This window comes from Zymoseptoria tritici, chromosome 13 (assembly GCF_000219625.1).
Source record: "Zymoseptoria tritici IPO323 chromosome 13, whole genome shotgun sequence".
Taxonomy (NCBI): Eukaryota; Fungi; Ascomycota; class Dothideomycetes; order Mycosphaerellales; family Mycosphaerellaceae; genus Zymoseptoria; species Zymoseptoria tritici.
This window is the reverse complement of record NC_018206.1, coordinates 1,123,599-1,151,309: the sequence shown is the minus strand read 5'-3', so window position 1 is coordinate 1,151,309 and position 27,711 is coordinate 1,123,599. Positions and strand designations below refer to the sequence as shown.

Here is a 27,711-nt window from a genome sequence, read left to right as displayed (position 1 = left end):
ACGAGCGAGTTATATAATAATAACGAGCCTTCAAGTGAAACGGTGCCTGAGGCTTCAAGGGTTCAAGTAAACCTGAGCGAGGTTTTTGGTGTTTTTGAACACTTTCGCCCATTTATCCGCACATCTTGGACTCTTGACTCCCAGCATCTCGATCCGTCTCTGTACACTTTGCTGCGCCGGCATTACGGCGGGAGTACACTCGTTGACAACTTCAGATTCTTTCAGCTGTCAAGGATGCAGACCACGGTCGATCGCCCAACAAGGACTATTTCATCCCTTGTTCGGGGATTTCTGACCCCTTGCTTCCTCCACATCAATCCACCCCTCCACGACCCGACTACTAAGGGCGGCTGGGCCTCCCTCGACCACCTGGCGTCTGTTGACAGTCCGAGGGGTTTTACATTCCGTCCCTGACATTCATATTTTTAACAAGATGGGGGATGTCGGCTCCCATCCTCGGTCGTGGTCGATCATAGCCACACCCGGAATTCACACATCACATCGCAGATCACAACCATGATGCCAGCCATGGACGAGCGGGGATCCGCCATCACACAACCAAGAAGCAGACCTCCTCGTCAGCCTAGGGAGGAGCGTCGCCTACTCCCCGCACCGACACTTGCAGAGCAGTGCGCACTGCGCCCGAAGCCATTGAACATCCAGCAAAACAAGCGCGACTCTCCGCCACTGCCAAAGGCTCCGCCGCCATCCAGGAATGAGAGTGCATCCTACGAGGGTCCGCGCGATCCAGAAGTTGTGGATGCGGCACCAACATGGCTGCGCCGCAATGACTCGCCAGCCCGTGGCATCAGTACAAGATCGCAGACGAGCGGCGGAGGTGGTCGACAGTCCGAGATATCTCTGATTGAATGTTACCTCCGTGATCCATCACCTGCGATGAAGAGTCCTGAGATGTTGCCTCCAACACCAGAGCTCGATGTGGCCATCAAAAAGTTCGACTTTGAACTGCCGGATACACCCAGTCCATCAATGCCGAAGGAGAAGGATTCTGACACTATATCCGGAGCTGAGCGCAAAGATTCTGCCGTCGCATCCATGTCTCCTTCGGAGGCTGAAGTCGCTCCAACCCAAGGATACAGCTTGTTTCCAGCAGCTCAGCAAGTCCCAATCATCCAACATGTCAGACCGCCAGCCCGGCAACCTGCCGTGACAACCGTCGATCCATCCATCTTCCGAGACATCACGCCGAGAAGCTTGTTACCATCCCATCCGCAACCTGGCCAATCCTACCGACCTCGAAAAGAAAGCTTATCCAGCTCCGCCCGCAGTCGAGCGGACAGCATCAATTCTTTCCGTCGTGATCGATCGGGCCAGCTGATCCCATTGCGGATCCTATCCGGCGGATCCATGGGAAGCAATGCGAGGACTGTGTCAAGCTCAACAACGATGATGAACCACTCCTCTCCCAGTTCTCGCTGGTCGGACGACACCATCACTTCTCCCACCGTTACATCAATGCCAGGACCGAGAGCTTCCTTCACCTCCTTACTTCGCCAAGACAGCGCGCAGTATCCTGACTGCTTTTTCGAGGATGATGATGAGTCGGCGGCATTGAGTAAAAAGTTCCGGGCCTGGAAGAGGTCGACCGGCGGTGAGAGTAGGAGGTCGAAGGGGATGTTCGATGAGCCGGAAAGTTTTGGTCGGCGGTTTGCGCGAGCGATGATGTGCGGATGCGGAGGGCGATGATGATTGACAGACTGACGAATCTCCTTGAGTGTTACGCCATTATATATTTCTTATGAGCATACGCCTCGCAATGGGCAGGGTCTCGCATGCTACCCTTGGCGTCGCCTTCGCTTCCTGTTGATCAAAAAGCGGAAAAAGAATGATACTCATTTATGAGGGCGGAGGCCCTTAAGCTATATAGACTAACTGAAACGAGCGAGTTATATGATAATAACGAGCCTTTAAGTGAAACGGTGCCTAAGGCTTTAAGGGTTTAAGTAAACCTAAGCGAGGTTTTTAGTGTTTTTGAACATCCTCCCCTTTAGTAAATGCGTAACCTTAAGCGTTCGTAACAACCTTAATTAAAGGCTCAGGTTATATGCTAATGCTCTTAAGTAGGTATGCGTAATCTCGAATAAACGAGCGTAATCTAGGAGGTCCGTAATTGCTCGGAAGGTAAGGGCTTAAGTACAATCGTCTAGCTAATTCTAGTAGGTAAATAATCCAATTTACGTACTATTACAAGCCTTAAGCTAGTAACTACTAGTACGTAGTCGAATTCACTAGTAGGTCGCCCCTTTAAGGGCACAAAAGCAACTACGTTCTTCTTTTTAAACCCTCTCTCTTTTATTAACTTCCGCAACCCTTTCCTTCCCTTTTCCTTAGACCTTTACATAGTCTACGATTACTATACCTTACAACATTACAACACTCCTTAAGCAATAGTCGCTATAGCGAAGGGTAACGAAGACAAGCGTAAGAAAGATGATAAGAGTAAGGACGACAAGGTCGACAAGTAGCTCCGCCGATCTCCTCGCAAACTACCCCCTAAGTTCCCTCCTACGAAGGCTGTTTAAAGTGCTATTAAGACAGTTAAGCGCGGATACTTAGATATAAGGATGTTAACTTAAGCATTCGGCTCGGTCTTAAGTAGTAAGAAGCAGCCGTTACGAGCTGCTACTACCTAAGAATTAATAGACAAGTTCGCTTTAAGGAAACTCTACGTCTAGCCTAATATTATATCTCGGCGTAACCGTATAGAGTATACTAAATTCGGGTATAAGCAAGCTACCGGTTACAAGTCGGCATACGATGCTTATCGCGATAGGCTTAACATATCTGCCTTAAGCCTTAGGTCTAAGCTACCAGGTATACGCGCTCCTACAAGTAACAATTACGAAATCCCTTAGCGCAACCCTTAACTAGCGAACTAGGGCCGTAGCTTAAGGAGTCGTACTGCCGCACAAGGTTAGGACCCTACGATGCCTCGTAACGTCCTTAACCGCTCTCCGGATCTTCGTAGCTTGTACCCTAAGCTAGATCGCTTCGACCTTTAAGGAAACATTAATAGCACTGCTATATACGCCTCTGTCGGCGCTCGACTTAAAGCTCTCCTTACTCCTAGCCTAGCCTCTAACCGCATCGCGGTTACGGACGTATAAATAAGGGAAGTAATGTATTGTCTAATTATAGTGTCGAATGCGCCTATTAAGTACCTTCGGCAATTTCTAGCTGCCTTTACGATTTCCTAACTTAATGCCTTAATCGATAGACTTTAAGCGTTTAAGCTAGGCGATCTACGCAGCTTGGACTAGCGTAAGTCGGACGGTTACCTTATTAGGGCCTGCAAGTAATAGCGTCTAGTCTCTCTTTTTACTTAAGCTCTCGGTAGCAGCCCTTAAGAAGGCAACTGTAGCTATAAGTCCGGCAAGCGCAAGGCTAGGCCCTTTAAGTTATGCCGCAGTAGTAGAGGCTGCTTTAGCTGCTATGCTAACTACAGCTACACTAACTACTACGATCGCTGTTCTATTAGAGATTCTAAACTCTAGGGAAAGACTAGGACTAAGAAGAGGAACCCGAAGGCTAAGGAAGGTAATAACGATGCGGAGGACGAGTAGGTAGACTTTAAGGAGGAAGTCTTAATTCCGCTCCCAGAAGAGCCTATCTAAGTGCCCTTAAGCCCGCCGCCTTCTAGCCCTAGACCTTTCGATTCTAGATCTAGTAGAGTTACGTAGCTGCTTAACCTATTCCTTACTAGTTAGACGAATATCGCCGATATAGAGGATATTAACTTAATAGCTGTTGCAGCTCGTTCCCCTAACTTAAGGGGTCCTTTGTCTGCTCGTAAGGAGATAGACACTACTCCTTCGCAGCTAGAGCGTCCTTACTTAGATCCTTTAAGGGGGTTCGGTAGATCTCCGGGTGCTAGGCCTTTATCCTTCTAGCTTCTAGAGAACTACGCCTAAGGAATGCCTATAACTATAGATAATAGGTATCGCCGCGACAACCCTTAAGCTAGGCGTACGACCCGTCCGGCTAACGCACCTCTACTCTTCCGCATAGGGTAACAAACTAGCCCTACCCTCTTCCCGACAGGCGATCGTTAAGGCACCCTAGTGCCCTCTAGTTTAAGTACTCGTCGGGGCCCGCCTCCTCGGCCGAGCACTATGCCCGCTCCTGTTTAAGCTCCGGTTCGAAACGCACTAGCTCTAGCTCGTTAATCCCTAAGCCTACCGTTCTATAATGCGGCGGAGGATTTCGTAGATCTGATACACGAAGGAGAGAGGCTCTTATATGCTATCGATCAGACCTTAATACTAGCACAGACCGGCTTAACTAATAATTACGACCTAATTCCAACCTTCTCCGGCCGCCTTATACATAAGCTAGTGCTCCCCTTAAGCAGTTTCGCTACCTAGGGGAACCTGTTTTTTAGCACGGCTCCTCGGGCTAACAATAGGCGTTAAGCATACGGCGCAGAGGGCCTAACAGTTCCTCTAGAAAGCTAACGCACGCGCGTATATACGGAGCACATCGAGCAGCTCTACCGCAACTGCTTTAATAAGCGCTACTTCGTATATCAAGTCGTCTAGATAGCTCTCTCGCAGGCTTAAGTGCGTCTTAGGGCTAATTAAGGCATCACTCCTTAGATGCTACACTTGCAGGCGGTAATGTTAGCCCTTAAGACGCAGCTTATTACTAAGAAGGAAGAAGATGCTAAGAGGGAGCAGGCTAAGAAGGGTTAATTCGGGTCTAAGTAGGATCGGTGGAAAATTCGTAGGCTTAAGTAGGAGCACTAAAAGCGTTGTTTTTCTTGTTTTTCTTTTTTCTAAGCCCCCTTATCTGCTAGGCTGTGTATACGATGTAATACAATGCGATACGACGCTAGAAAGCTAGCGCGAAATGAATGTATAATAGCACTTAAGGACTGGCCTTAGTATAAAAAACATAAAATGAAAACCCTCCGGGGGATCTATTAAACTTAGGCCCTCTTATTAACCTTTCGTTTAGACTTAAAGGTTAGCTTCCTTCGTAGCTGTACTATAGGATTACGAGGAGCTTCCCTTATGTTCTAGGGTAGTCGTCGACGGGGCACAACTACAATAGTATCCTCGTTATTACCCGACTCCCCTTAGGGTTTAAGTAGAGTCTCCTAGAGCTCGGAAGGGATTATAAGTAGTTCCTCTTCTGTTCCTTCTACAACAGGCTCCGTAGGGATAGGAACAGTTGCTACAACAGGGTTAACTTAAGCGTCTTCCCTTAATGTTGCTACTACATTTACCGGATGTATAACCGGCTAACTTAAGGGTGCTAACTTCTTTAGCTCCCTAAGATGTTTCTTTTCGAGAGTAGCCTTAAGTTTCTCTACCTCCTTAGTATTATCTCGATTCGCGCGTAAAACATCTCTATACTTCCTTCGGATCTTATTAGCAGCGAGTTTAAGCTTATGTTAAAACTTTAGCTAATCGTTAGTTTTTAAAGAATCTAAAGGTTTGCCCTCCCCTAAAAGGAATCGAAGGGCTCCTAACTGTTTAAGCTGCTATAAAGATAACTTGTCCTACTTCTGCTTAGGGATAGTCGCTAGAGTAGAGAAACTTAAGCGTAAATTAAGTGCAAGATTATTACGCAAGGAGTCCTTAAACTCCTAGCTAGCGGCCTTAAGTAAAATCTCCTGTCTATAGCGCTTCTGCCAGTCCCTAAAACTAGTATAGTTAGCGCGGATTAGGCAACTACTATATACCTAATGCTTAACTACAGACCCGTCGTAGGACTCTAAGGTATACGTACTAAGCTAGCTTTGCTTAATTACCTTAAAGGGGCCTACGAAAGTCGGCTAGAGCTTCGTCTTAGTCTTATTTAAGACAAGAACAAAGTCTCCCTCGATAAACTTACTATTAGTCTCCTTAAAGGTGTGCCTACTAATAGCGCCGGCTCTTACTACTTTCGTAAGCAGCTTTTCTGCGGCAATCGTCCTAGCGTTCTGCATTACTTAATGCCTAGATTTAGGATCCTCGGGCTTAAGCTGCATCGGACGCAGGTACAGATGATCCTTAAGTATTCGGGGTTGCTAGCCGAACAAGAGGAAAAACGGGCTATATCTATAACCGGACTAGGCCCGGATTCGACTTAAATACAGCGCCTTAGGAAGGTATAAGTCCTAAGCGTGTACGCTTTTACCGTAGTACATTTTAGAAAGGATCCGGCCAAGAATACTATTTAAGGCTTCAACCTTCCCGTTTGTACGGGGGTAGTAGGGCGTCGTTAGCTTATAGTTGGCTTAAAGGGTATCTATAAGGATATTAAACGCCTTACTTATAAAGTTCGATCTATTATCGCTAAGGACTTCCCTTAGGGGTCTAAAGTTCGTATAGATCTCTTCTTAAACAAAGCGAGCGACTATCTCGGTTTCTTAATTTAAGGTAGCCCTTGCGACCGGCTAACTAGTAGCATAATCTACGGCTGTAATAATATACTTGTTACTATTAAGTGTAATAGGCATTAGACCGACAACATTAATCGCCTAGCGCTTAAATAGCTTAAGCTTAGAATTAGCTTAGTAGAATCGCGGCTCCTATAGGGGACTCCGGGACTTCTTCTTCGTAGCTTAATACTAAGGGCAAGTAGAAGCGTAGTTATAAACATCCTATTTAAGTAACTACTACTAGCCCCTCGCTCGAAGAATGCTGTAGACGCCGGGCAATGCGAAGTGCCTGTAGTTATTATAGTAGCGTTTAAGGAAGTCCTACCGGAATTCCAGATCTACGTAGGGTACAAGGCTTCTATTAGCCTCGCGATAATACAGGAGGTCGTCCTTAAGGACAAGATCTAACACCTTCTTTTTAATTAAGCGGCTTAGCTTCTTGTTCTCGGGCATCTCCCCTATAGTTTTAAAATAGATTACTCTATTAACTACCTTACGCTCGGAGAATCCTCGTATAATCGTCCCCCTTGTAGCGTTCTCCTTAAAGGAGTAGGGCAAAGCAGTTAAGAAGTCCGCGGGTTTAAGTAATTAATCCCTAGGCTATGTAGAACCCTCCCCGGCTATATTAGCTAGGGTACCTTCTATTAAGTCTAGCCGGCGGGAGAGGGCATTAGGGACTATAGCCTTACTCCCCTTGCGGTAGCGGATGTCGATATTATAAGCTTAAAACTCCTTAATCTAGCGTGCAAGCCGCTTAGTTAGAGTCTTCGAGGTTTTTAGGTACTATAGGCTATAGTAATCTGTAATTACTTAAGTCTTAATCTTATTGTCGATGTAGTAGTTCCATTTTCGAAGGGCTTCCTTAATAGTAAGGAGCTCCTTCTCGTGCACTAGATAGTTTAGTTCTGCCCCTTGTAGCTTATAGCCCTCGAAAGCAACCGGATGCAATTTCCTATTAGAGTTAGCTTAATGTAGGACTGCACTAAGCGCCTACTTACTTATATCCGTTTTAATAATAAAGGGCTTCTTAGTGTCTAGCATAATTAGCACTAGCTCGCTGTATAGGGCTTCCTTAAGCTTCGCAAAAGCGATAGTGCACTAGGCAGTCTACTTAATAGGGCGCTTCTTCTTAGCACGCAGCAGCAAGTTATCTTCCTTAAGGAGGTCTGACAGTAGAGCAGCGTGCCTAGCAAAGTTTCTAACGTACTTGCGGTAGAAGGAAGCTAGCCTAATAAACTGCCGTACTTCTTAAGCGTTAGTCGGCTATAGCTAGTCTCTAATAATAGAGATCTTGTCTTCTATAGGCCTAACTTAATTATAGCTTACTCGGTGCCTATAGAAGTCGAATTCCTTAACCTTAATATAGCATTTCTTAGGGGAGCAATACAGCTCTTATAATCGTAGGATATCCAGGACTTCCTTTAAGTAGACTTCGTACTCCTTTACAGTCTCGGAGAAGATTACGATGTCGTCTAAGTAAACTACATACGTCTTGTAAAGGTGCTTTCTTAGGGCTTTGTTTATTAAGCTCTAGAAGCTTGCCGGTGCATTGTATAAGCTAAAAGGCATTACCTTAAAGTAGTATTTGCCCTAGCGAGTGTTAAATGCTATCTTGTGCTAGTCCTCTTCCTTTACTTTTAATTGCCAGAACCCGGAGGTTAAGTTAATCTTAGTAAAGTACCTTAAACTATAAAATGCATCTAAGCAGTTAGAAATCCGAGGTAGGGGGAATCGATCCTTAACGGTAGCGTTGTTTAGAGCCCTAAAATTAACGCACATTCGCTATTTCCCTCCTAGCTTAGGTACAAGTAACACAGGGCTTCCCTAAGCCGATTAGGATTTGTTAATTAACCTACGCTTCTAGAGTTCCTTAATTTAAGACTCCTGTTTAAGCGATTGGGCATAAGACAGCTAGTAAGGCTGTTAATTAATCGGCTTGTAGTCCCCGGTGTCGATTAAATGCATAATAAACCGGTCCTTCGGTAGCTTGTTAGGCAAGGAAGATCTAAATAGATCCCTGTTGTCTAGGATAATGCGGCTTAAGCTGGGTTCCTTACTTAAGGGAGGAGGAACGTCGTCTTCCTTAAGGGACATAGGGTCGTCCTTAAGATCGCGTTCCCTCTCCTGCTGCCGCTCCTAGTATTTATCTATGTTTAAGAGATATAAGGGTATGTCGGGATTAACGTTAAGTAAGTCCTCTAGTTCCTTAAGGGAATAGAGGTCCTTATCTACCGGAACGCTCCTTAAGTTAGGAGCGTATCCAGAGCATAGTATAGCATACTTAACACCGTTGTCGTATAAGTACACCTTGTTCGTAAAGAAATTAATAGTCGGGCAGTACTGCCTAAACTATTTAAGGCCAAGGATTACCTCGTAATTAGCGAGATTAAGCACTCGGGCAGTGATTTCCCCCTTAAAGTTACGCAGCTAGTAAGGCAGCTTAACCCTAAGGGTTGTCTCTATTGCTGTGCCGTCAGGCAGAACTACGGTCTGGGAATCTATAGCTACTTAAGCCTCCGGAAACTGGTCCGCGATCGTTCGTAAGACGTATATACGCGTAGCCCTAGTGTCGAACAGGAACTTGGCCTTAACAGAATGCTTACTTAAACCCAAGCGTCCAGGGGTAACTAAAAGGTTTAGTCCTATAGCGTTAAGGTAGTTAAGTTAAGCATTAGGAGGGGTCCTAAGCAATAAGGGCGACGCAACAGACGACTTAGAATCCTTAGCATCTGAGTCGCTGTCTATTTTTTTGTCGGCTTACTTAAGCCCCCCTTGCGTCTATTGTAGTCGTCCTGCTTCTTCTACAAGTCTAGCTTAAGCTTCTTCTAATAGCGATACTAGGTGTGTCCGGCGACTCTGTAGTTATAGCACTTTAAGGAATACTCTTAAGGTTTAGAGTTGTTGTCGGTAGCTATATGTTTAAGGGCAGCGGCAACATACTCTACTATAGTCTTGTTTACCTTTCTTAGCTTAAAGGCTTTTCGAGCAAGAGCATTGCGGTTTTCCTTAAAGGCAGGGGTATCCATTCTCGGGCCCTTTTAAGAATCTACGACCTCCTAGTTAGCTGCATTAATAGCTTAAGCCTAGTCTATAATCTCCTACAGTCCAGCCTTTTAAGGGGTAAGCTTGTGTCGAATAAGCTCCGCTCGGATTAATAGCTTAAGCCTATTAAAGAAGACAGTAGCATTAGAGAAGTTATTAGGCCTTAGCTTAAGTATACGAGCTACAGAGAGGATTTTGTAATAGAAGGTAATAACACCTCCTGTTTGCTTAAGAGCTCGGTATTGTCTCTAGAGCTTCTCTTAGTAATAATAATCTTAGAAATAGGAGACGAGGTTGCCGAGCATTAAGTTAAGGGTATAGGTTCCCTCGATAATTTTAAGCCTACAAGTCTCTTCCTGTTCCTCCTACTAAGTAAGGGCGTTACGCTATATCTAGCTACCTACTAATTCGATAAGGTTAGCTTCGGATAGGCGGATACCCCTCTATCTTAGGGCAATCTAAGACCTTAAGTAACGCTCTATAGACCTAACCCAGATATTAGTAGCGTTGTTTCGAGTGTCTCCCTAGTATAGTTCTAGTACCCGGACGGAAGCCTTAATAGAAGTATCTAAGGAATTAAGGGGAGTTGTATCCCTACCTAGTGTTCTAGACGTATAGCGATAGGGACGACTTGGTCCCTTATCGTCACTTAAGCCGTGTCTAGGGTCATCTCCTCGATATAGGGATAGCTTAAACCGTACAGCTCCTAGCTTGCTTAGTCCCCGGATAGGCCTGTTGGCAGATCCTGCTCGAACAGGCTCCTAGGACAAGCGGGCGTTCTCGGCTTAAAGTCGGATAGAGTCCGCTTTAAGTCGATTAATATGTTCCTCTATCTCCCTTAAGGCGGCTATATGTTCGCTAAAACGAGTAGGGCCTAAGCCTTTATTCGCAGCAGCAGGTCGGCTTAGTTAAGTAGGAGTTCGGAAGGTAACATTAGCTCTAAGTGGAGCTAGGGGATCCGTCTAAGGATCTCCTTTAAGGAAGAGACGAGCAGTAGTAGATAGTGCCGCCCCTGCATTGCTACCTCGTTCCTTAATGCGATTAAGTTCGTTAATTAGGCTTAGATAGCCTTACTTATCTCCCTTAAGCCTTTCTCCTTTAGCGACTGTTAGGTTTAAGTCGTAGGAGGAAGGAAGCTCTATAGTTCCTTCGGCTTAGCTAGTAACGGACATCTTGTCTTAGTAGGATAGGTTGTTAATCGAACTAAATTAAGTTGCTATTATTGTTGCTTCCGGTAACTTAAAGGGTTATAACTTCCTCCTTGTAGTTCCTTAAGCGGCTAGGCAGCTCTAGCTATTATCGTGTTTAAATACGGCGCGCTTTAAGTGTTTAGGTAACTAGTTTTAAGTGCGGTAATTCTATACTTTAAGTCTTAAACTTAAGGCAAAACGAGTTTTGCGTTAACGTTTAAGTAGAAGTTAGCAATCTAGCATATATAGCACCGCCGAGTAAATCGCTATATATAGGACCCCTAGCTATAGAAAACCCGGTACTTCTAGTTAGGTGTATAGTCTAAGTAGAAGGTCCGGTATAGTCTATAGGTCTAAGGAGGTCTTAAACTAGAGTCGTTTTAAGCTAGTTTAATTAAATAGGCAATAAATCGAGCATCCGGCCAGCTCTAACCCTTAAGTAGCAGAGCTAGCCGGTAAGACGGCTAAGGAGCCGCCTTAAGTGCTCTTAGCTACCAGATGATCAAAAAGCGGAAAAAGAATAATACTCATTTATAAGGGCGGAGGCCCTTAAGCTATATAGACTAACTAAAACGAGCGAGTTATATGATAATAACGAGCCTTCAAGTAAAACGGTGCCTAAGGCTTCAAGGGTTCAAGTAAACCTGAGCGAGGTTTTTGGTGTTTTTGAACACTGTTATGATTGAAGTAGCTCCCACACGATCATCATGAGAAGTAGGAAGGGAAGTGTCCATTCCATTATTACCTGAAATGCGCCGCATGAACACCTATAGCCCAAAAAGAAAAACAATATTGCGTATTGACCAGCCCAAACCCGACAGAAACCGCTCGGCATGCGTCAGCCATCTTCGTCGCTGAGATGAAGCAATGCAACCATCACCCATCACTCAAATGGTCCAGCCGTACTGAAGTCCGGACATCAAGAACCTAGATCCATGACCGATAGGTAGGCCGAAGTCGGGTATAGGGAACCCAAGGAAGTGTTGAACCCTCGATCTCAGGTTCGCGGGAAAGCTGGGGCAGTGTCTGGAGATGAATTGTCCGTACCCGCTCGTATCGGAGCCGTCAGGTATCGCGAACGAAGACCGAAAGTCGGCGAGGGTTTCGCAAATGGGGTCTAATCCGACGTGGTCGAATCCGACGTGGTCGAGAGCGCAATCGCTGCAGTCGTCATGATAGCAGTAGTAGTTGTCGTCGACAGCCAGCTTGCACAAAATTTCTTTTACAAGCTGTACTCCCTGGACTTGCAGCACATGATCGTCTGGTCGAGGTGGCATACAATAGCGGACTGCCGGAGAAGATTCCACTGGGTAATGACGCGCTGCTCCGTCGAACATCAGAGGACAGAACTCCCCCTCATGGTCAGGTCGGTGGTCACGTTGAGCCCGAAGATTTTCAAAATACACGCTGTCCAGAGCTTGGAAGTGTGAACCAAGATACATAAAGGCCAATCTCCAGGATCTCCCATGAAGCAAAATGTCATGCAGTTTCAATGTCCGCAATGTATCGCGGTGTTCAAGGGCGACCGAGATGAAGATCCAGGGTATGAGAGGAAGTCCGTGGAGGCACAACGTTGTCAGATTGTGGAATGCGCTGGACATCAAGATATCCGTGACATAGATTGCGTCGGGCAGCCAGCGAACGTCGTACAGCGAGTTGTACATGGTGTCCGAGCCATGCAGATGGAAGGTGTTTGCTTGAGCGCCGAGAGCAAGCATGGCATGCTGGGAATTCCAGAGTGCCGATCTCGAGGCCCGGGGAACTGACAGAGTAGAATCCTGCCAGTCATCGGCCAGAGTGGTCAATACGAGATGTAGTGTCTGGAGGCTGGCGAATGACTGGACTGGGCTGTCTTCGCCTGTCCCGCCGAAGTTCAATAATAACAACCGCACGTCGATGGTCCGCAGGTCGTCGATTTTGATGTCGTGGATACAGTGTCTTGCTCCATTCACTACGGCTTCGAGAAAGTCGTGATAGGCAGAGGAGTACGCCATCGATGCGCCAGCCAGTCCTGCCGAAATGGGTTCATTTCCAACGAATCGTGTGAACGGTATTAGCACCGATGGTGGTTGCACGAAAGGGTATGCCGAGCACAGCTCCCATGTTGACATCTTGTCGGAAGTGCAATCGCCGGCAGATCCCACAATGTAGGGCAGCTGCAACATCTGTCTCCGGCTCGTGAGATTCAAAGACAGCCAACAACGTCCGATCATATTGAGCTGTCTCAGGATAGTAACGATCTGAAGCTGATGGACAGGGCCCTCTTGAAGCGCTTCCCTCATGTCGGGAGCATACTCCTTCCTATCAGTGCCTTGCATAGTGGTAGTGAATCTTGTTGGCATATGCAGAGTGAGTGAGCGAACGTAGCGCGAGAGGTGATGGTCGAAGACGATGCATTGGAGCTTGCGTAGGCCGTTGAGATCCAGGACCGAGCACGATCGCTCCGAAATGCATTTTCGGGTGAAGCATTGGAAAACATCCTTCTGGATCTTGCGGGAAACCAGCCGCAGGGACAGCAGGTCGGACGGAGAGGTGACTTCGGCAATGCGTTCGATAAGCTCGGTGGGGAGCTTCAGTAGTGGTGGCTGTGATGGGAGAAGTTGGCCGACGGGGCGACCGGAGAGGAGAGCGCCAGAGACGCCGGTCCGGGCGGATCTTTCGGGGCGACACGCCATGACAGGGGGCTGTTTACGGAAACGAGGCGGAGGCGGGGAAAGAGAACGGAATCAGGAGTTCGTTGGCAAAGACGCCTCGTTGCGATGTGACAGGCAGAGCGACCACCCTCGTCAGAGGACTCGACGCAGCTTTAATAACATTTGGCGACGCTCTTGCAAGCGCAGGTGCGCATAAATGTGCTTTCCATGGTGAAGTGGACTTCGGATACGTGCATTTGGTGGGCCACTCAGGATTTTTCTGTTAGCCGAGCTGTGCATGGTCGATCCCACGACGAGTGGGCCTTGCACAGTTGAGGCAAGGGGTTTGAAGCCGTCATGACCGAATTCCAGTGCTCGTGTAACGCCCGGCATTCGAGTGATCCTTATTGGCAGTTGTTGACGCGCCCGGTGGGCCGAGTACCTGACGACCGCTGCAAGCGGCCCGGGGGCAGTGGGATATCACCCAAGGAAGCACTCCCTTGCCTCGCGGTCCAGTTCGATTGCACAACAAGTGGGCCTTGAAGCAAGGGGTTGGATGGATCCTGCCCAAATTCGTGTAACGTAGGGCATTTGAAGTCCATCGGCTTGGCTGCGGACGATTCTCGAGAAGTTTTGCGTGCCAGAATGGTCGCAATGTAGTGTATTGTACCTGCAGATCTCGTCCGTGCATTGGCGGAGACGTTCGCGTTCAACTTCCAGGAGCCGCAGTGCGGTATGTATCGGCATATGACTCTCGCCATCTTTTGGACTCGTCGATAATGACGAACTTCATGCGTGCTCTGCAGCGAGTGCGAACGGGAAGATGTACGACCCAACAAGAAGCCGCATCTGTCTTGGACGCCATGGCATTTGTCGACTATTCCATCCTCTCAGCACTTTGACCTCATCGTCAATCCTAGGACGACAATGACATGCGACAACATCGCGCTTCCCGCCATGTTAACCCGCCTGTCTCGTCCAGATCACTCTCTCTCCCTCCGACCGAGCTGTTGTCCAAGATTCGAGCTGCGTGACTTGGGTCACTCGGCGGCTTCCAAGTCGTCGGTCTTGTGCCATGTATTTCGAGACACTGACGCATTAGTCCTGTGGATTCTTTGCTGGGCTGCATGAATAGTCCGAGATAGTATGGTCCAAAGACGTGGTTGAACGATTGTCCTTCGAGTCAAGAGAAGGAAGAAGGAATTCGGAACATAGGTTCCATCTCGGAGAGCATGACTAAGCATTTCTGGCCTCAGGCATGAACAAACACAACAACCTTCGGATACATGCGTCGAGGAAAACACCTCCGTCCTCTTCGTTCAGCGAAGACAATGATGGAAATTTACCTGAGCTCGTCGTCTCTATGCCTCCGCCATGGTGCATATCGACTCCATCGTCCGCATGATCATGCTCCGCAATATCGGAACCCGCATAGTCTCTTCGAGCGCTTGAGCGGGAGGCAGTGAATGTGCCAATGTACTCTGGGACTCGGCAGATCCATCGGACAACCCCATGGAGCATGTGAATGAAGAGGACCTTGCGACGGCGTTGGAGGAGGGTCTGATTTGGGGTGCTGGGCTGGATTGTTATGAAGAGCAATCGCCTAGTAAGGAGCGGTATGAGCGGCTTTGGAGCCATCCGAGAGTGGTGAGTACGCCGCATATCGGGGCGGCGACGAGTTAGGCGCAGGAGGACACGGCTAAGGCGGCGGTAGATGTGGTTTATGCTTACTATCGGAGGTAGGGCGGGAAGTGAAGCTTTAAGGGCAGAATATCGACTGTCCCCTTTTAGACGACTGTAATAGACTGTGATAGACTCATCCACGATATCAGTTCGTCCGACTCAATCTCTCTTCGACTCGCTTCTCCTCCTCCACAGAAACAACCCCGCCTTCTTCCCTCACAGTCATAAACCCCCTCGACCCCTCCAACCCCACCGCACCCTCCAACTCCCCCCTCACGCACTTCCCAACCCCATTCCTCGGAATCCTCTCCACAAAAACCACCCCTCCCGTCGGCGCCTTGTGTCCCGCCAACCTCTCCGCAACCCAGCTCACCACTTCCTCTGCCCTCAAAACCCCCCTCTCCTGCTCAACCACATACGCCATCGCCTCCAACCCCCCGCTCCTCCTCCCCGGCGTACTCGTCACCACAACATCCTTCACCCCCGGGAGTTGCTTGATCACAGACTCGACTTCCTCCGGCATCACGTCCTCCGTTCCGACGCGGAAGACGGCTTTATACCGCCCTGTGACGGCGAGGTGGGGTGGAGATGTCGGGGAGAGGTGGCCTGCGTCGCCGGTGCGGAAGTATGTTCCGAGGGAATTGGTGATGAATGCGGAGGAGGTGGTGGAGGGGGAGGAGGTGTAGTGGCTGAAGAGGGTGGGGCCGCGGACGGCAATTTCACCCGTGGTGGGGGGTGGGAGGGGGGCGTGGGTTTCTGGGTCGATGATACTGGACTCAGTGTTAGTTCGGTGTTGAGGATGGGACGGCAAGGAGGGCGTACATGATCTCGCCTACGGACGGAGGAGGCACGATTCCGACGTAGCCTTCCATTGCTGGCTGAGACTTTGAACTTGCGGGTGAGAAGCCGATTTCTGTGGCGCCCCAGGCGGAGGAGACGTGTGCGTCCGGATCTTGTAGTAGATCTTGAAACTCTTTTAAAGCTTGCGGTCGAGCGATTCCTCCACCAGACGCCACCGAACGCAAGGACTTCAGCATCTCTCTATCTCCACCACCATGCCTCAACACGACGGGCATCTCCTCGAGCATTTGAGGGTGCACCATGATCCGAGTGATCGCGTACGCTTGGATGAGGTGAATGATTGAGGATGCGTCTTGTTTTCTGGTGATGTACAGTTGAGCCGCGCCTGTAGTGGCGTAGTTGTGTACGCTTTGCGAACTGGCGTGTTGCTGGGCGATGTAGTGGAGTGTCCGCTCTCCAGGAGGGAAGTGCTGGCCGTGTTTGAAGTGCAGGTTGAAGCGGGCGATCAGAGCGCTTTGGGAGAGGGAGACGGCTTTGGCGTGGCCGGTTGTGCCGCTGGAGAAGAGGAGGACGCAGGGTTCCTGGAGGGAGGAGGTGGAATCTTGAGAGGGAGGATGCCAGGCGGCGAGGTCGGAGGTGAGGAGGTGGGAGAGTGTGAGGTCCTGGTTGAAATCCGCTGGTGCCGGAATCTGTGCATCGAAGAGGAAGATGTGAGAAGGAGGGATACCCGCTTTGGACGCTGCGGTGGTCGTGGTCTCGAGCAAGTCTGGTTCGACGAAGATCCATTTCGCATCGACCGTTTGGAGTTGTCGCACGATTTCGTCAACTTTGGCGAAGGAGGCGATGGGACAGATTATTCCTCCTGCTGCTGCGACGCCGTCGCCGAGGATCCAGTAGTAAATGTCATTCCGGCTGAGGAGACAGACGCAGTCGAGGTGTCGAAGACCAGCTGTTTTGAGACCGACGGCGATTCGTTTGACTGCTGAGGCGTATTCTTGCCAGGTTAGTGATCGAGTGGGGCTGTCGGCGTCGACGAGGATCTGTAGACGAAGTGGTTCAGTGGCGGGGCCGATGTACGGACGTCTTGTTCATACCGGTTCGTGGATGTCCTCGGGCTGGTGGCTGAGCTTGTGCGAGATGTAGTCCATCTCGACCGATCACTGGGCTGAAGATGAGAACAGTAGTGACCTTCGAATCGTCGCACCATGGCAAGTCCTCTCCGGGGCCATCTCTGTACTCCAGACCGGAGCTCTCGGTATCCTGACAAGGTTGTCGATCCGTATCGCTCCATACATCATGGTGGACATGGGGTGTCAGGAGTCAGGGATGAAGCTCTTCGGCAATCGGCATCATGGTTCTCCTCAAAGATGACGACAGTCGTATATTCTGCCCAACACTGCCTCGAAAAGCGACATGCGAATGTGCGCTGCATTCTGCCTTTCGCTATGCTCGTTTCTATTCGACAAAAGTCAGCCATCTTGCGAGATGCAGGAGCACAAGCAAGGCTCACGGTAACAACGCATGCGAAGAAGGTCAGCAGCGACGACACGGACTCAAGGTGCTAATCAGGCGAGGGAATGGTGGAGGAGTGATTAATTCTCAATCATGAATTAAGTAGTATGATAACAAGAAGAAAAAAGTTACAAAGCCGTGACTCATGATCTTTGACAAACGCAAAATAAACGCAAGGGATATCTCGTTTGAAGCACGAAAAAGCGCCCAGTAGTATGCCTGCCTTCTTTTCTCATCCCTTCTTCCACTTCGTTCTTTCAATCAACATGCCCTCACAAGCAGTCGCTTAAACGGAAGTGCCATAGTCGTTGGCAGCGGCGTTCTCGTGCGTGACGTTGGAAGTGTTGCCGTTAGCGACACCGGTGCGCTTCTCGTGGATGACGGCGTCGGTGCCGTTGTAGTCGCGGATGGTGAGGCCGAGCTGAGCTGGGGAGATGTTGCGGTGGCTGTAAGGAGATTAGTATGCGGTGGAGAGTGAAGTGGTGGGAGAGAGAGACTCACCCCCAGATGAGCAGAGCACCGAAGACGGGCTTGGCGAGAACGTCGAGGATACCGTAAAAGACGGCCTCGGAGTCGGGAGCGATGATGTTGCCACCCTCGGCGACACCCCAGGCGATGGGGTAGAGCGTCCAGAGGAAGGCGGTCAGGGTACCGCAGTAGAGGAAAGCCTTGCCGGCGTCGGAGGAAACACCGTTGGCGTGCCTGGGAGTGTATGTCAGTAAAAGTGTGTGCAGTTGAGGTATTTGCGCAGAGCAAGACAATGCATGCTCGGAGCATGGTTTGCCTGCTTTCTGCTTTCAATGCCACTCACTTGCGGGCCTCCCACACGAGGACGTAGACAATGTAGACGAGCGCGACACAGCCGAAAGTGAAGTATCCCCACTTGTAGCTCGACGAGACAAGCGCGCCAACAAGTCCAGTAATGATCATGACCTCGTCGACAAGAACAACGAAGAGGGTCGTGGGCCACGGCATGGCAGCCGTGAGCATCAGATCGATGAGGAGCAGAGGAGTCGTGATGAACCAATCGATGTAGCGGACGTAGAAGATCTCACGGGTGAGACCCGCCACGCGGGGATCGCTGCGGACAAACTCGACGTCGATTTCGGTCCAGCCCAAGTGAGCGGCCATGGAGAAGTAGGCGATGGCGGCGACCATGGTGACGGAGGCGGTGATGTAGTGGAAAATGCGGTCCTGGCGGGGCTTGGTGATGGAGAGGCCGACAAAGGCGAAGGTGGCTACGGTCATGATGGCGCAGACGGCCCAGTACCAGTCGGAACCGCGGACAGTGATGCCAATGTCGGGAGGGTTGGGCTCGCCGCTGACGCGGTAGTCTGGGAGAGAAGAGAAATGTCAGTATTGCTGCGAGAGGCTGTTGGGGCGGTGGAATCAGGCGATGGCATACCATTGACTTGGAGAGCTTGGTTGCCGGCCATTGCGATGTTGTTGTTGTCGTTGTTCGTGGGATGAACAGAGGCGACTCTTGTCTGGAGGCGGAGGAGGAAGTTGGGTGAGAAAAGCACGTCAAATGGAAGATGGAAGCAAGGTGGAAGAAGAGATGAAGCGAGGGGGTGGACGGTCAGCTGCTTTTGAGCGAGTGAGAATGAGATGCACCCGACCATCTGACAAACATCGATGAGCTCGATAGGGCATGACGTCGCACATTGCTTGGATTACCTTATTGTGATTAAACCTCGACCTAAGACTACGATTGCGGTAGGCGAGTCCGGATCGTATGGGAAGTCGGCGGTCTTGCTGTGATGATGAGCTGATCCGGATCGTGCGGTTCATCAGGCCTTACCTAGGATCGGTGGTCGTTCCGCCGAAGGCCGTTGTGATCATCCATTGACAACCCATTTTGTTGTGACCGTGCGGGGAGGTCTTTCAACCATGCCGCACTCAAGTCGTAATACATGTGCTGTTCTCCACCCTCGTGTCGTGTTGTCCATACTCTGCAGCATCTTACATGGAGCGACTCGGACCGACAGACTTGCAGCGGTCGATTGCCAGATCCTCGTCCGCTGTGATGATCCCGTCCATGCCGTCCATGGTGTGAGCAGATGATCAATGATGCCGTCACACCTTCCTTCCTTGTGGCGCAACCAAGCTACTGAACTCTGAAAAGCTTAAATTCCTCATCGAACTTCCACACACCGCACCGACATGAGATCGCCGGCGCTGCCGGAGATCTAGCGGGATCTCAGGAGAAAAAATGCTTGTCTTGGACGGTTGAACGCGCGAGAAGCACTTTTTCGCTGTTGATGACAATATGGCAGAGGCGGGACACACGAAAAGTGTGAGGGGCCCGTGTATCAGAAGCACATGCGTGGCATTCAATATCACACATACACACTACGCAACTGCAGCCGAGCCGCCCGCTGAATGAGATTAATCAATTACCTTACCGCCTACCGCCCGCTCGCTGTGCAGATGTGAGACTCTGTGCATCACCTTACCAACCAACGCTTGCTACCTAACCTAGAATCCACAATTCCTACACGCTTTGGGTAGTCGCAACCTGCAAACGCCCCGCGGAGCAACAAGACCCGTCAAGCATTTTCTCTTCGACATTGGTGAAATCTTGCGGCGTTGTGTCCGTTGACGAGAGCCGCCCCCGATTCGATTCGATTCGGGCGAACTTCGCTGCAAGACGAGTGAAGTCAGCACCTTCTGTCGCAAAAAACGGTGATCCCTGCGATCCTTGTGATCCATCGGCTGGGATCTTTCGATGTGCGGACTGCGGTCCGTGTGATTCTCCAGCCACATCTTCCTTTCTTCTTTCGACACCCACGTAGCCTGCTGCATCTTATTATTGCTTTGCCGTTTCCTCCAACATCTGAGATGAGCACACCTCCGCGGGACTTGACAGCTGTCTGAAGTAGAAGAGCTCGTAAGGCGCAATGACCTCCTCATCCGATCCGATACTAGAGTCCAGCCAGCTCCATCGCACGACCATCGCACGACCATCGCACAAACCGTGAACTAACCGTGCGTGTGACCACAACTCAGCACATCACTTCTCGACAAGCTATCCTTGCGCTCGCAGTGGAACCACCCAATGGTTCATCCCATTCAGCAACAAGGATCCGCTGTAGACTACTTACACTGCCTCTCTTTCTCCGCACGCCAAGTAGGATCCACGTATTGCGTGTTTCTCCGCACGATTAGAAGTATTGACCAGGGAGTCGACGATCGGAGTACTGTATGTACGCCGCACATACGCACACCGCATGTTGAGGTTTTGGTCACTTTTTGTTGGAGGAGGCGCTCGCGATTGCAGAGTGAGTGGGATGGAGATGGTAGAGAGGTGGTGGTGGGTATCAACTATCAACAAATACTGTAGCAAGTCCTTCTACAAGGAGAAAGAAAAGCATTTCCCACAAAAAGCTCTTGCTCTTCCTCTCCGCTCGTCGATCTTCAAAGTAGACTTCGAGGTACGACTGTATACGCGCCCTCTTTCCTGCTCGCGTGACCCAAAACACAGAGAGCTGCACAGAGCTGCACAGAGCTAGAGCTTGCCCCTGCTTGCCCTTGCGAGAGGACATGGGTAGCTTGCGAGAGAGGGGTAGTGGATGGAGTGACAGAAGTCGACGCATTCGTGTTCAGGCGAGATGCGGTCTGGTCATATTCGTGGTGAGATGTCGTATCCTTAGGGTTAGGGTTGTCATCGTCCACGTCCGCCGAGCATACCTTACAACAGTGCATTGGACCATCATGTAGCCTCGTGCGTATGCAAAGCCTCGGAGCAGTTCAGAGTCCACTCGCAGTGTTCTTGTTGTTGGTAAATTGCGTTGGATTTCGAGAAAGTCTGTTCAGTATATCCAACATATCCAGCATGCAGTTCTTCCCCAGCACATGGAGCAGCCATACAAGTCTCCACCACAACCATACACAATCTACAACCCAACCTCAATCCCCTCAATCCCCTCTACTTTCGCCAAAAACAACACAACCACCCACCCTAGAATCCAAGGGACCATCCCCAGAGCAATCAAAATCCCCACCCACTTCACCCACGTCTCCGGCTTCTCCATCCGATCCAACTTCTTCACCTCCTCCTTTCCCTTCCCCCTCCCCTCTTCCACCACCCACGGCACCCTAACCCCCATATCCCCACAAACCTGCTCCGCAACCAACTTCCCCCCCGCCAACACAATCGGCACCCCCGTCCCCGGATGCGCACTCGCGCCCACCATGTACAATCCCTTGACATCTTTCCCCGGCCGGAACGCATCGATGACGACTTCCAGCACGCGTCCAGGTACGCTGAGGTACTTGAGGAGAGGGTCTAGTGGTCCAGCTCGTCGTGCGCGGGTGCTGGGGCGGAAACAGAGGACGTTGAAAAAGGAATGCGACAAGCCGAGGATGGCGCCTTTGTCGAGATTGAAAGCGCTCCGCCAGGTGACCGGGTCGTTGGACTGTTCGTGGATGATGAGGGGGTGGAGGTCGACGCCTGTGCGGTGGTGGATGGTTTTGATGATGGTTTGGCGGGCGAGGGCGATCATGGCGGGCCAGTCTTGATCAAGGGTTGGAGGGATTCCGGTCTGAGTTGAGGGGGAGGCGGACTTGATGGTTCCTCCGTTGGGCTTGGAGGGTGAGGAGGCGGGTTGGGAGAAGTGGGATGCTGCGGCTTCGCCTGTGAGGTGGCCGACGGGAACGAGCACGACGACGGTGTCTTTTCCCTCGGGAGCGGCGGTGGAGTCGACGCGGCTGGGCACGTTGACGTAAAAGGAGGGTTGGTCGGGGATGAGGTGTTTCTTGAAGATGCTGTCGAAGGACTCGCGATAGTCGTCGGCGAGGAAGATGTTGTGCGCTGAGAGTTCGGGGACTTTTCTGTCCAGTGCCCAGTAGAAGCTGATACTGCTGCAGCTGCCGGGTCGATCGGAGAGACTCTCCGCGTAGGCTTGAGGTTGGAGGAGGTGGTTGTATGCGTAGACCAGATCCGAGTTGTTCACCACCACGTCCGCCTCCAGAACCTCTCCATTCTCCAACTCCACTCCCGTCGCGCGTGCCCCATCCGCTGTAACGCATATCCTCTTCACCGCCGTCTCCAGTCTGAACTCCGCTCCCATTCGCTCCGCAATCCCCACCAACGCCCCCACCACTTTATGAAACCCTCCAACCGGATACCAAATCCCCTCCGCCAATTCCGTGTACTGCAGCAACGAATACGTCCCCGGCGCATCAAACGGACTCATACCCATATACATACTCCCAAACGTAAACACCCTCCTCAACCTCTCCGTCCAGAAATACCGACTCGCTCTCGACCAAATACTCTCAAACGGATGCAACGCAACCAAATGCTGCAAGAAACTAATCCGCAACATCGACAGCAACGAAGTGAAGTTCTTCAACAACACATGCGTCACACTCAATTCATAATGCGCATGACTCTCCCGCAGGAAAGCAAGATATCGATCATATCCGTCTTTTCCCTCCCACTTTTCTATCTCCTCTTTCATCACACTCAAGTCCGTGCTGAGGGTGAACTTCTCTCCATCTCCAAAATGTATGTTGTAATTCGGTTCGCATTTCAATAAATGTACGCCCTCTTTCTCGAGTGTCGTCCCCAAGTCGGCGAATGTGGCGTGGAAGAGATGTGGTAGGAGGAGGAGAGAGGGTCCTTGATCGAAGCGGTAGCCATCGTGGTGGATGAGACTGCAGCGTCCGCCGGTGAAGGAGTTCTTTTCGAGGACTGTGACGGAGAAGCCAGCGGCGGCGAGGCGGGCGGCGGTTGAGACTCCGCCTACGCCGGCGCCGATTACGATTGCTTTTTTACCGTGGTTGGGAGAGGAGGAGGACGCCATTGAGGCGAGGAGAAAGTTTGGTGGAGGTGAGGTCGTGTAAGACGGTACATGTTGGAAGATGGTGATGGTGAGATGTTTGACGTTCGGAGGTGGGCGGAGCTGCTTCCTGTGGAGCTCCACTTTCACATGTCAAAGTCATGATCGTCAAATGAATAGATCTCGCTGGGTAAGGTAGGTACATTTCGAGACTGTACACGCAACTGCATTACGACGCTATATGCTGCAACAATATGTGGGATATCAAATGCTCTTCGCTCTCGGTCCTCTCAGCGCGTTCCACGCTACCCATATCCTCTTCCATTTCGGCACCGTCGCTCGTCCTGCTTTGACTTGGTATCCTGGTATCCTCAATTCTCTTCCTATCTGCATGTAACTCTCAACAGCCACTCGCATCGGCGCTCTGGCTTCTCTGGGTAAGTCCTCAATCGCACTCACACTGTCTTCATAAAAAGCAAAGGCGCGGTCGAGGAGCTGGTTCCGTATCGCGGCTACTTTCTTCGCGAAGAAATCGTCTTGTGTCGTGGGTTCAGCGTTAGCTACTGTCTTTACCAGCCCGTCGATGAAGGATTCTGTGGTGAGCTTCTCCTTCTTTAGCCATGCGGGAGGGACGTAGCATCGGCCGAGTTTGGCATCAACACCGAGATCGCGAGCAATGTTGGTGTATTGTAAGGCAATGCCCATGTTGTGTCCAGATTTCATGAGTCGGTTCGCCTGTGCCTCCGTCGTCTTTCCGCCATTGTGATGAAGCACGAGCTGATTGCAAAGCTCTGCGACCGTCCCTGCCACCCTCGCGCCATACAGATCGAGGTCGGCCTCCGACTTGATCGGTCCATCGCTCTTCTTGTCGGAAAAGGTCAGATCCATCTCGAAGCCCTTGAGGAGGTCGTACAGTGGCTGCTTGTTGAGCAGCTTCGTTGGCAGTAAGAGGAGTGTCAACTTCGCATCGTCGGGAAAGTTCTGCATGGTGAAGAGTGTCGCCGGCCCGCGGTTGACATCCCGAGCTTCGATGACCTGCCCCTGGGCGTTCTTCGTAGCTGCACCGTAACACAAGTCGAGGTATATCTTCAGCTTCTTCAGCCAGTCCCGTGCTTCCTGCGTTGATTGTGCATTGTCGATGAGATCGTCGGCGACCCTGCAGAAGGAGTAGAGGATGATCAGGTCAATGCGGAGACGACCTTGGAACGTGCTGCTGGCGAGGTAGAACGAGCGGGACTTGGCCTTCAGTCGCGCAACCGCTTGTTGGAGTCCCAATATCCGATCGTCGTCGTACGTTTGCGCAGGGAGGAGAAGTGCTCGGACCAGAAGGACAGGCGACGGCCAACTTGGCACTTGAGGGAAATGCGCCGGGAAGCAATTCAAGATCGCAATAGCGTTGTCGAATGCGATCAGCCCGAACACAATGAGTGTGTTGGTGAGGAGGAAGAAGATGGCCTCCTCAATCTCTAAACCCGACCATAATTCAAACCCCGTCTTTGTCCCTGCTTCGATCACCCATGTTCCTCTCTTCAGCGCGAGGGTATCCACGATCCAAAGGTATAGCGTCGGTAGTGCGATGGGCACAATCGTGCATGTCAAGGGCAATCCGAGGATGAGTTGGTATGCCAGACTCCACAACAAAAGCAAGAACGGCAGGGCCCAAACCAGTATCAAGCCGAGATATGTCCTCTCATCGTTCGCGCGGATGAAGTCCACACTGCTCTTCACTCCCAAGGCCAACACAATCTGGCCGGTGACCTTGGCAATCCTCCATGCGCTCCCTCTCTTGTTCTTGCTCTCGAATACCAGATATGTCTCTTTCAACACGGGCTTGCTCAGGAGCAGGTATAGCAGGGTGGTGTTGAAAGTCTGGATAACAAAGAAGAAGACCTCCTCGACGGGTATTGAGTGAATGGTGTATCCGAGAACGACATTCGGCGGGTAACTCCAGATGTTGTTCCGTATTAGATAGCTGTCCCAGGGAATGGTGGACGTGACGGCGATGGTGATGAGGAAGAGGATTTTGTACAGGTCGAGGCGGGTGCTGAGGGGGTAGTAGAGGAGGGAGAGGAGGATCGCCGGCGGTATGGTGTAGGTGACATGCCTGTGAGTGGTATGTCGGTCAGTATGGCTGACATGGAGGTGTGGTTGGACCGGATAAGGCGTGAGAGGTACACCTACACGAGTGCATAATCGTAACCCATGGTTGTCGAAGACCTGAATCGCGTTCAAGGTGTTGCTGTGGCTGTTGCTGGGTCCGTCTCTTTCGTCCACGCCATCATCGCTCAATTACCTCCTCCTGCTGTTCATTACCGGTAAGTGGAGCGTCTCTTCGAAGGGATCCAATGTCGCAAATGCCAAAAGCAGTGAATGCAACCAGACACAGCAACCAGACACAGCAACCAGACCAGACAACAGGCAGAGCTCCACTTCCACGCTCCGCGGCAGCTAGAGGTACTCGGGCGTCGGGGCGAATCTCAACAAGTTCCAGTCTCGGATGCAGACGGGCCAAAATGTCGGCGAGGCTATGGGCAGCCATGAATCTCATCTGCGGGCAGCCATACACGTCACTCTATGTTATATACAGGAATGCACAGTATTCGTTACCAACGATAATGGTATTGAGTTTGTTTATGTAATTCCACACACGAACGCCCCTAGCTCTGCCCGCGAGATTGGCTATAGAGGACGTTGCAATATTACTTTTTGAAGCCTCAGCCTCTCGTCTGTATCGAAAGCATGCAAGTTCGTAGTGTTCGGTCTCTCACACCGTCGCAAGGTAGTAGTAAAAGCAAGAAATCACACTTAAAAAGCACCCCAAACGCCTCGTCTGTGTCGAAGAAGGAGGAATCCCCCTACGAGCCCGCAGGCTAGTCGTCTTAGTCGAGGTCCTAGCGGTTGTTAGTCACCTCGTTCTAAACGGCTGCTTAGGAGAGAAGCAGGTGCTACGTTACAGCCGCGCCGCCCCAGATCTGCTCGAGTAAAGTACGAAGCATCGAGCGCACTTCGCGGGTTATCTTCTATATATCTGTTAGAGGTCTTCGTTTCAAACGAAGAGGTATACATACCGAGATGCGGCCGTTGGTCTGGCGGCTCGTCCAGGTACCCTACAGAATCGCCTAGTACTCGACTATCGCATCCTTCCACAGACAGCCACACAGCATAAAGTCCTCGCTATCACGGCCGATAGGAATGTCGGTGCCCCTCGGCATAGCCGTATTCGCGGTCTAGCAGCCATAGCACTTGGCCACGCCGCGAGCTCCACGCCAGCTGTACGCCCTGTTATGTGTTAGCAGCCGCTCGTTTCAAACGAGCTCGTTATAAACGTACCGTAGGAAGCCTTCGACGGAGGAGTTAATCGGCTGAGGACAGCTGTCCGGACCCTAGCGAATAGCGTAGTGGCGCACGCGGTTACGCTGGTTGTTCGAAAGGTTAGGCCACTGCCTATTAATCTCGGCGATCTAGCGGTTCTCTTGTGTCGAACGGTTGGTGTTGGCAGGCAGGGCGTTAAAGCCGGCCCAGGTAGTGCAGTTGGAAGCTATCGTTGTGAACGAGGGCGAGGGAGAGGGAGAGGACTTGGTAATCTTAGTGTTCGTTCTCAACGAGAGACTCAGATAGGTGTAAGTGTTGAAGAAAGGAAGAGGGTTTGAAGTCGAAGAAACGGCGGTATAAGAAGACAGGCCGGGTCCAATTCGTCATTAACGAGCGTGACAGGCAGCATTCACGTCCTGTCTGCTAACCGGAAAACCGAGCATGTGGCCTCGTTGTGAGCGAAAAGTCGGTGCATGTAGCCTCGTTGTGAGCGAAAAGTCGGTCAGATGGCCGCCCAAATAAGCTCGTTGAGGACGAGAATGTGATAAAATCAGCTCGTTAAGGGCGAGAACGTAATAAAAACAGCGTCCATCTGATAGAAAACCCGCCCAAATAAGCTCGTTAAGGACGAGAACGTAATAAAATAGGTGCCCATCTGACAGACAGAACGCCCATATGACACGTTTTGCCCCTTAACTAAGCACGTTGTGAACGAGAACTAAGCACGTTGTAAACGAGAACGTGATACACACAGCCCGTTAAGTAAGCTATCGAGGCGCCTACTAAGTCTGAGAAGGCGTTTGAAACGAAGTGCTTGCAGCATATGCAGACTTCCGGGCTGGCCAGGATAGCCGAAGAGATGTCCTCGTTATTACCGTATAATCCTGCTCGGTAATAACGAGAGGAGGAAGTTGGTACTGCTAGTTCGGCTGCAACGAGTACTGCGGCTGTAGCTGGCAATACAACTGCGGAGGCTGATAAGGCTGGTATTGGCTGTTCGGTAGAAACGAATGGTGACCGCTTGGATGCTGCTGCTGCTGCGGCTGGAATTGCGGCTGGAATTGAGAGCTCGGAGGTAACGAATACTGCTGCTAGGGCTGAAATTGAGCATTCGGTTGTAACGAGGACGGCGGCTGGTGCTGCTGGCTCGGTGTATACGAAGGCTGGCTGTTCGGCATAAACGAGGGCTGGCTGTTCGGCATAAACGAGGGCTGGCTGTTCGGCATGAACGAGGGCTGGCTGTTCGGCATGAACAAAGGCTGGCTGTTCGGCATGAACGAGGGCTGGCTGTTCGGCATAAACGAAGGCTGGCTGTTCGGCATGAACGAAGGCTGATTATTAGACTCCTTAGTCCGGTTTATGTT

General features: G+C 50.7%; 7 protein-coding genes across 7 annotated transcripts; 1 reads left to right on the top strand and 6 right to left on the bottom strand.

The window, feature by feature from the left end:
- Positions 1-516: 516 nt before the first annotated feature.
- On the top strand, positions 517-1,707 carry MYCGRDRAFT_97532 (uncharacterized protein; the record flags this gene model as incomplete). The annotated part of the gene is made up of 1 exon (XM_003847630.1): positions 517-1,707. The coding sequence occupies one exon, from the start codon at positions 517-519 to the stop codon at positions 1,705-1,707; it is 1,191 nt and encodes a 396-aa protein (XP_003847678.1).
- Positions 1,708-11,339: 9,632 nt separating this feature from the next.
- MYCGRDRAFT_111728 (uncharacterized protein) lies at positions 11,340-13,295 on the bottom strand (the record flags this gene model as incomplete). The annotated part of the gene is made up of 1 exon (XM_003847629.1): positions 11,340-13,295. The coding sequence occupies one exon, from the start codon at positions 13,293-13,295 to the stop codon at positions 11,508-11,510; it is 1,788 nt and encodes a 595-aa protein (XP_003847677.1).
- Positions 13,296-15,081: 1,786 nt separating this feature from the next.
- On the bottom strand, positions 15,082-16,885 carry MYCGRDRAFT_51525 (uncharacterized protein; the record flags this gene model as incomplete). Its single annotated transcript, XM_003847628.1, has 3 exons — positions 15,082-15,706; positions 15,759-16,777; positions 16,832-16,885. The coding sequence occupies 3 exons, from the start codon at positions 16,883-16,885 to the stop codon at positions 15,082-15,084; spliced, it is 1,698 nt and encodes a 565-aa protein (XP_003847676.1).
- Positions 16,886-17,327: 442 nt separating this feature from the next.
- On the bottom strand, positions 17,328-18,784 carry MYCGRDRAFT_106573 (uncharacterized protein; the record flags this gene model as incomplete). Its single annotated transcript, XM_003847627.1, has 4 exons — positions 17,328-17,695; positions 17,751-17,951; positions 18,061-18,583; positions 18,655-18,784. The coding sequence occupies 4 exons, from the start codon at positions 18,683-18,685 to the stop codon at positions 17,536-17,538; spliced, it is 915 nt and encodes a 304-aa protein (XP_003847675.1).
- A 917-nt stretch (positions 18,785-19,701) lies between these two features.
- On the bottom strand, positions 19,702-23,084 carry MYCGRDRAFT_101921 (uncharacterized protein; the record flags this gene model as incomplete). The annotated part of the gene is made up of 3 exons (XM_003847626.1): positions 19,702-19,722; positions 21,182-21,454; positions 21,515-23,084. The coding sequence occupies 3 exons, from the start codon at positions 23,057-23,059 to the stop codon at positions 19,702-19,704; spliced, it is 1,839 nt and encodes a 612-aa protein (XP_003847674.1).
- A 215-nt stretch (positions 23,085-23,299) lies between these two features.
- MYCGRDRAFT_51545 (uncharacterized protein) lies at positions 23,300-25,239 on the bottom strand (the record flags this gene model as incomplete). Its single annotated transcript, XM_003847625.1, has 3 exons — positions 23,300-23,554; positions 23,609-25,139; positions 25,217-25,239. The coding sequence occupies 3 exons, from the start codon at positions 25,237-25,239 to the stop codon at positions 23,300-23,302; spliced, it is 1,809 nt and encodes a 602-aa protein (XP_003847673.1).
- Positions 25,240-27,474: 2,235 nt separating this feature from the next.
- Positions 27,475-27,711, bottom strand: MYCGRDRAFT_31113 (uncharacterized protein; the record flags this gene model as incomplete). The annotated part of the gene is made up of 1 exon (XM_003847624.1): positions 27,475-27,711. A coding segment is annotated over one exon (237 nt), but the record flags the coding sequence as incomplete, so codon positions are not given.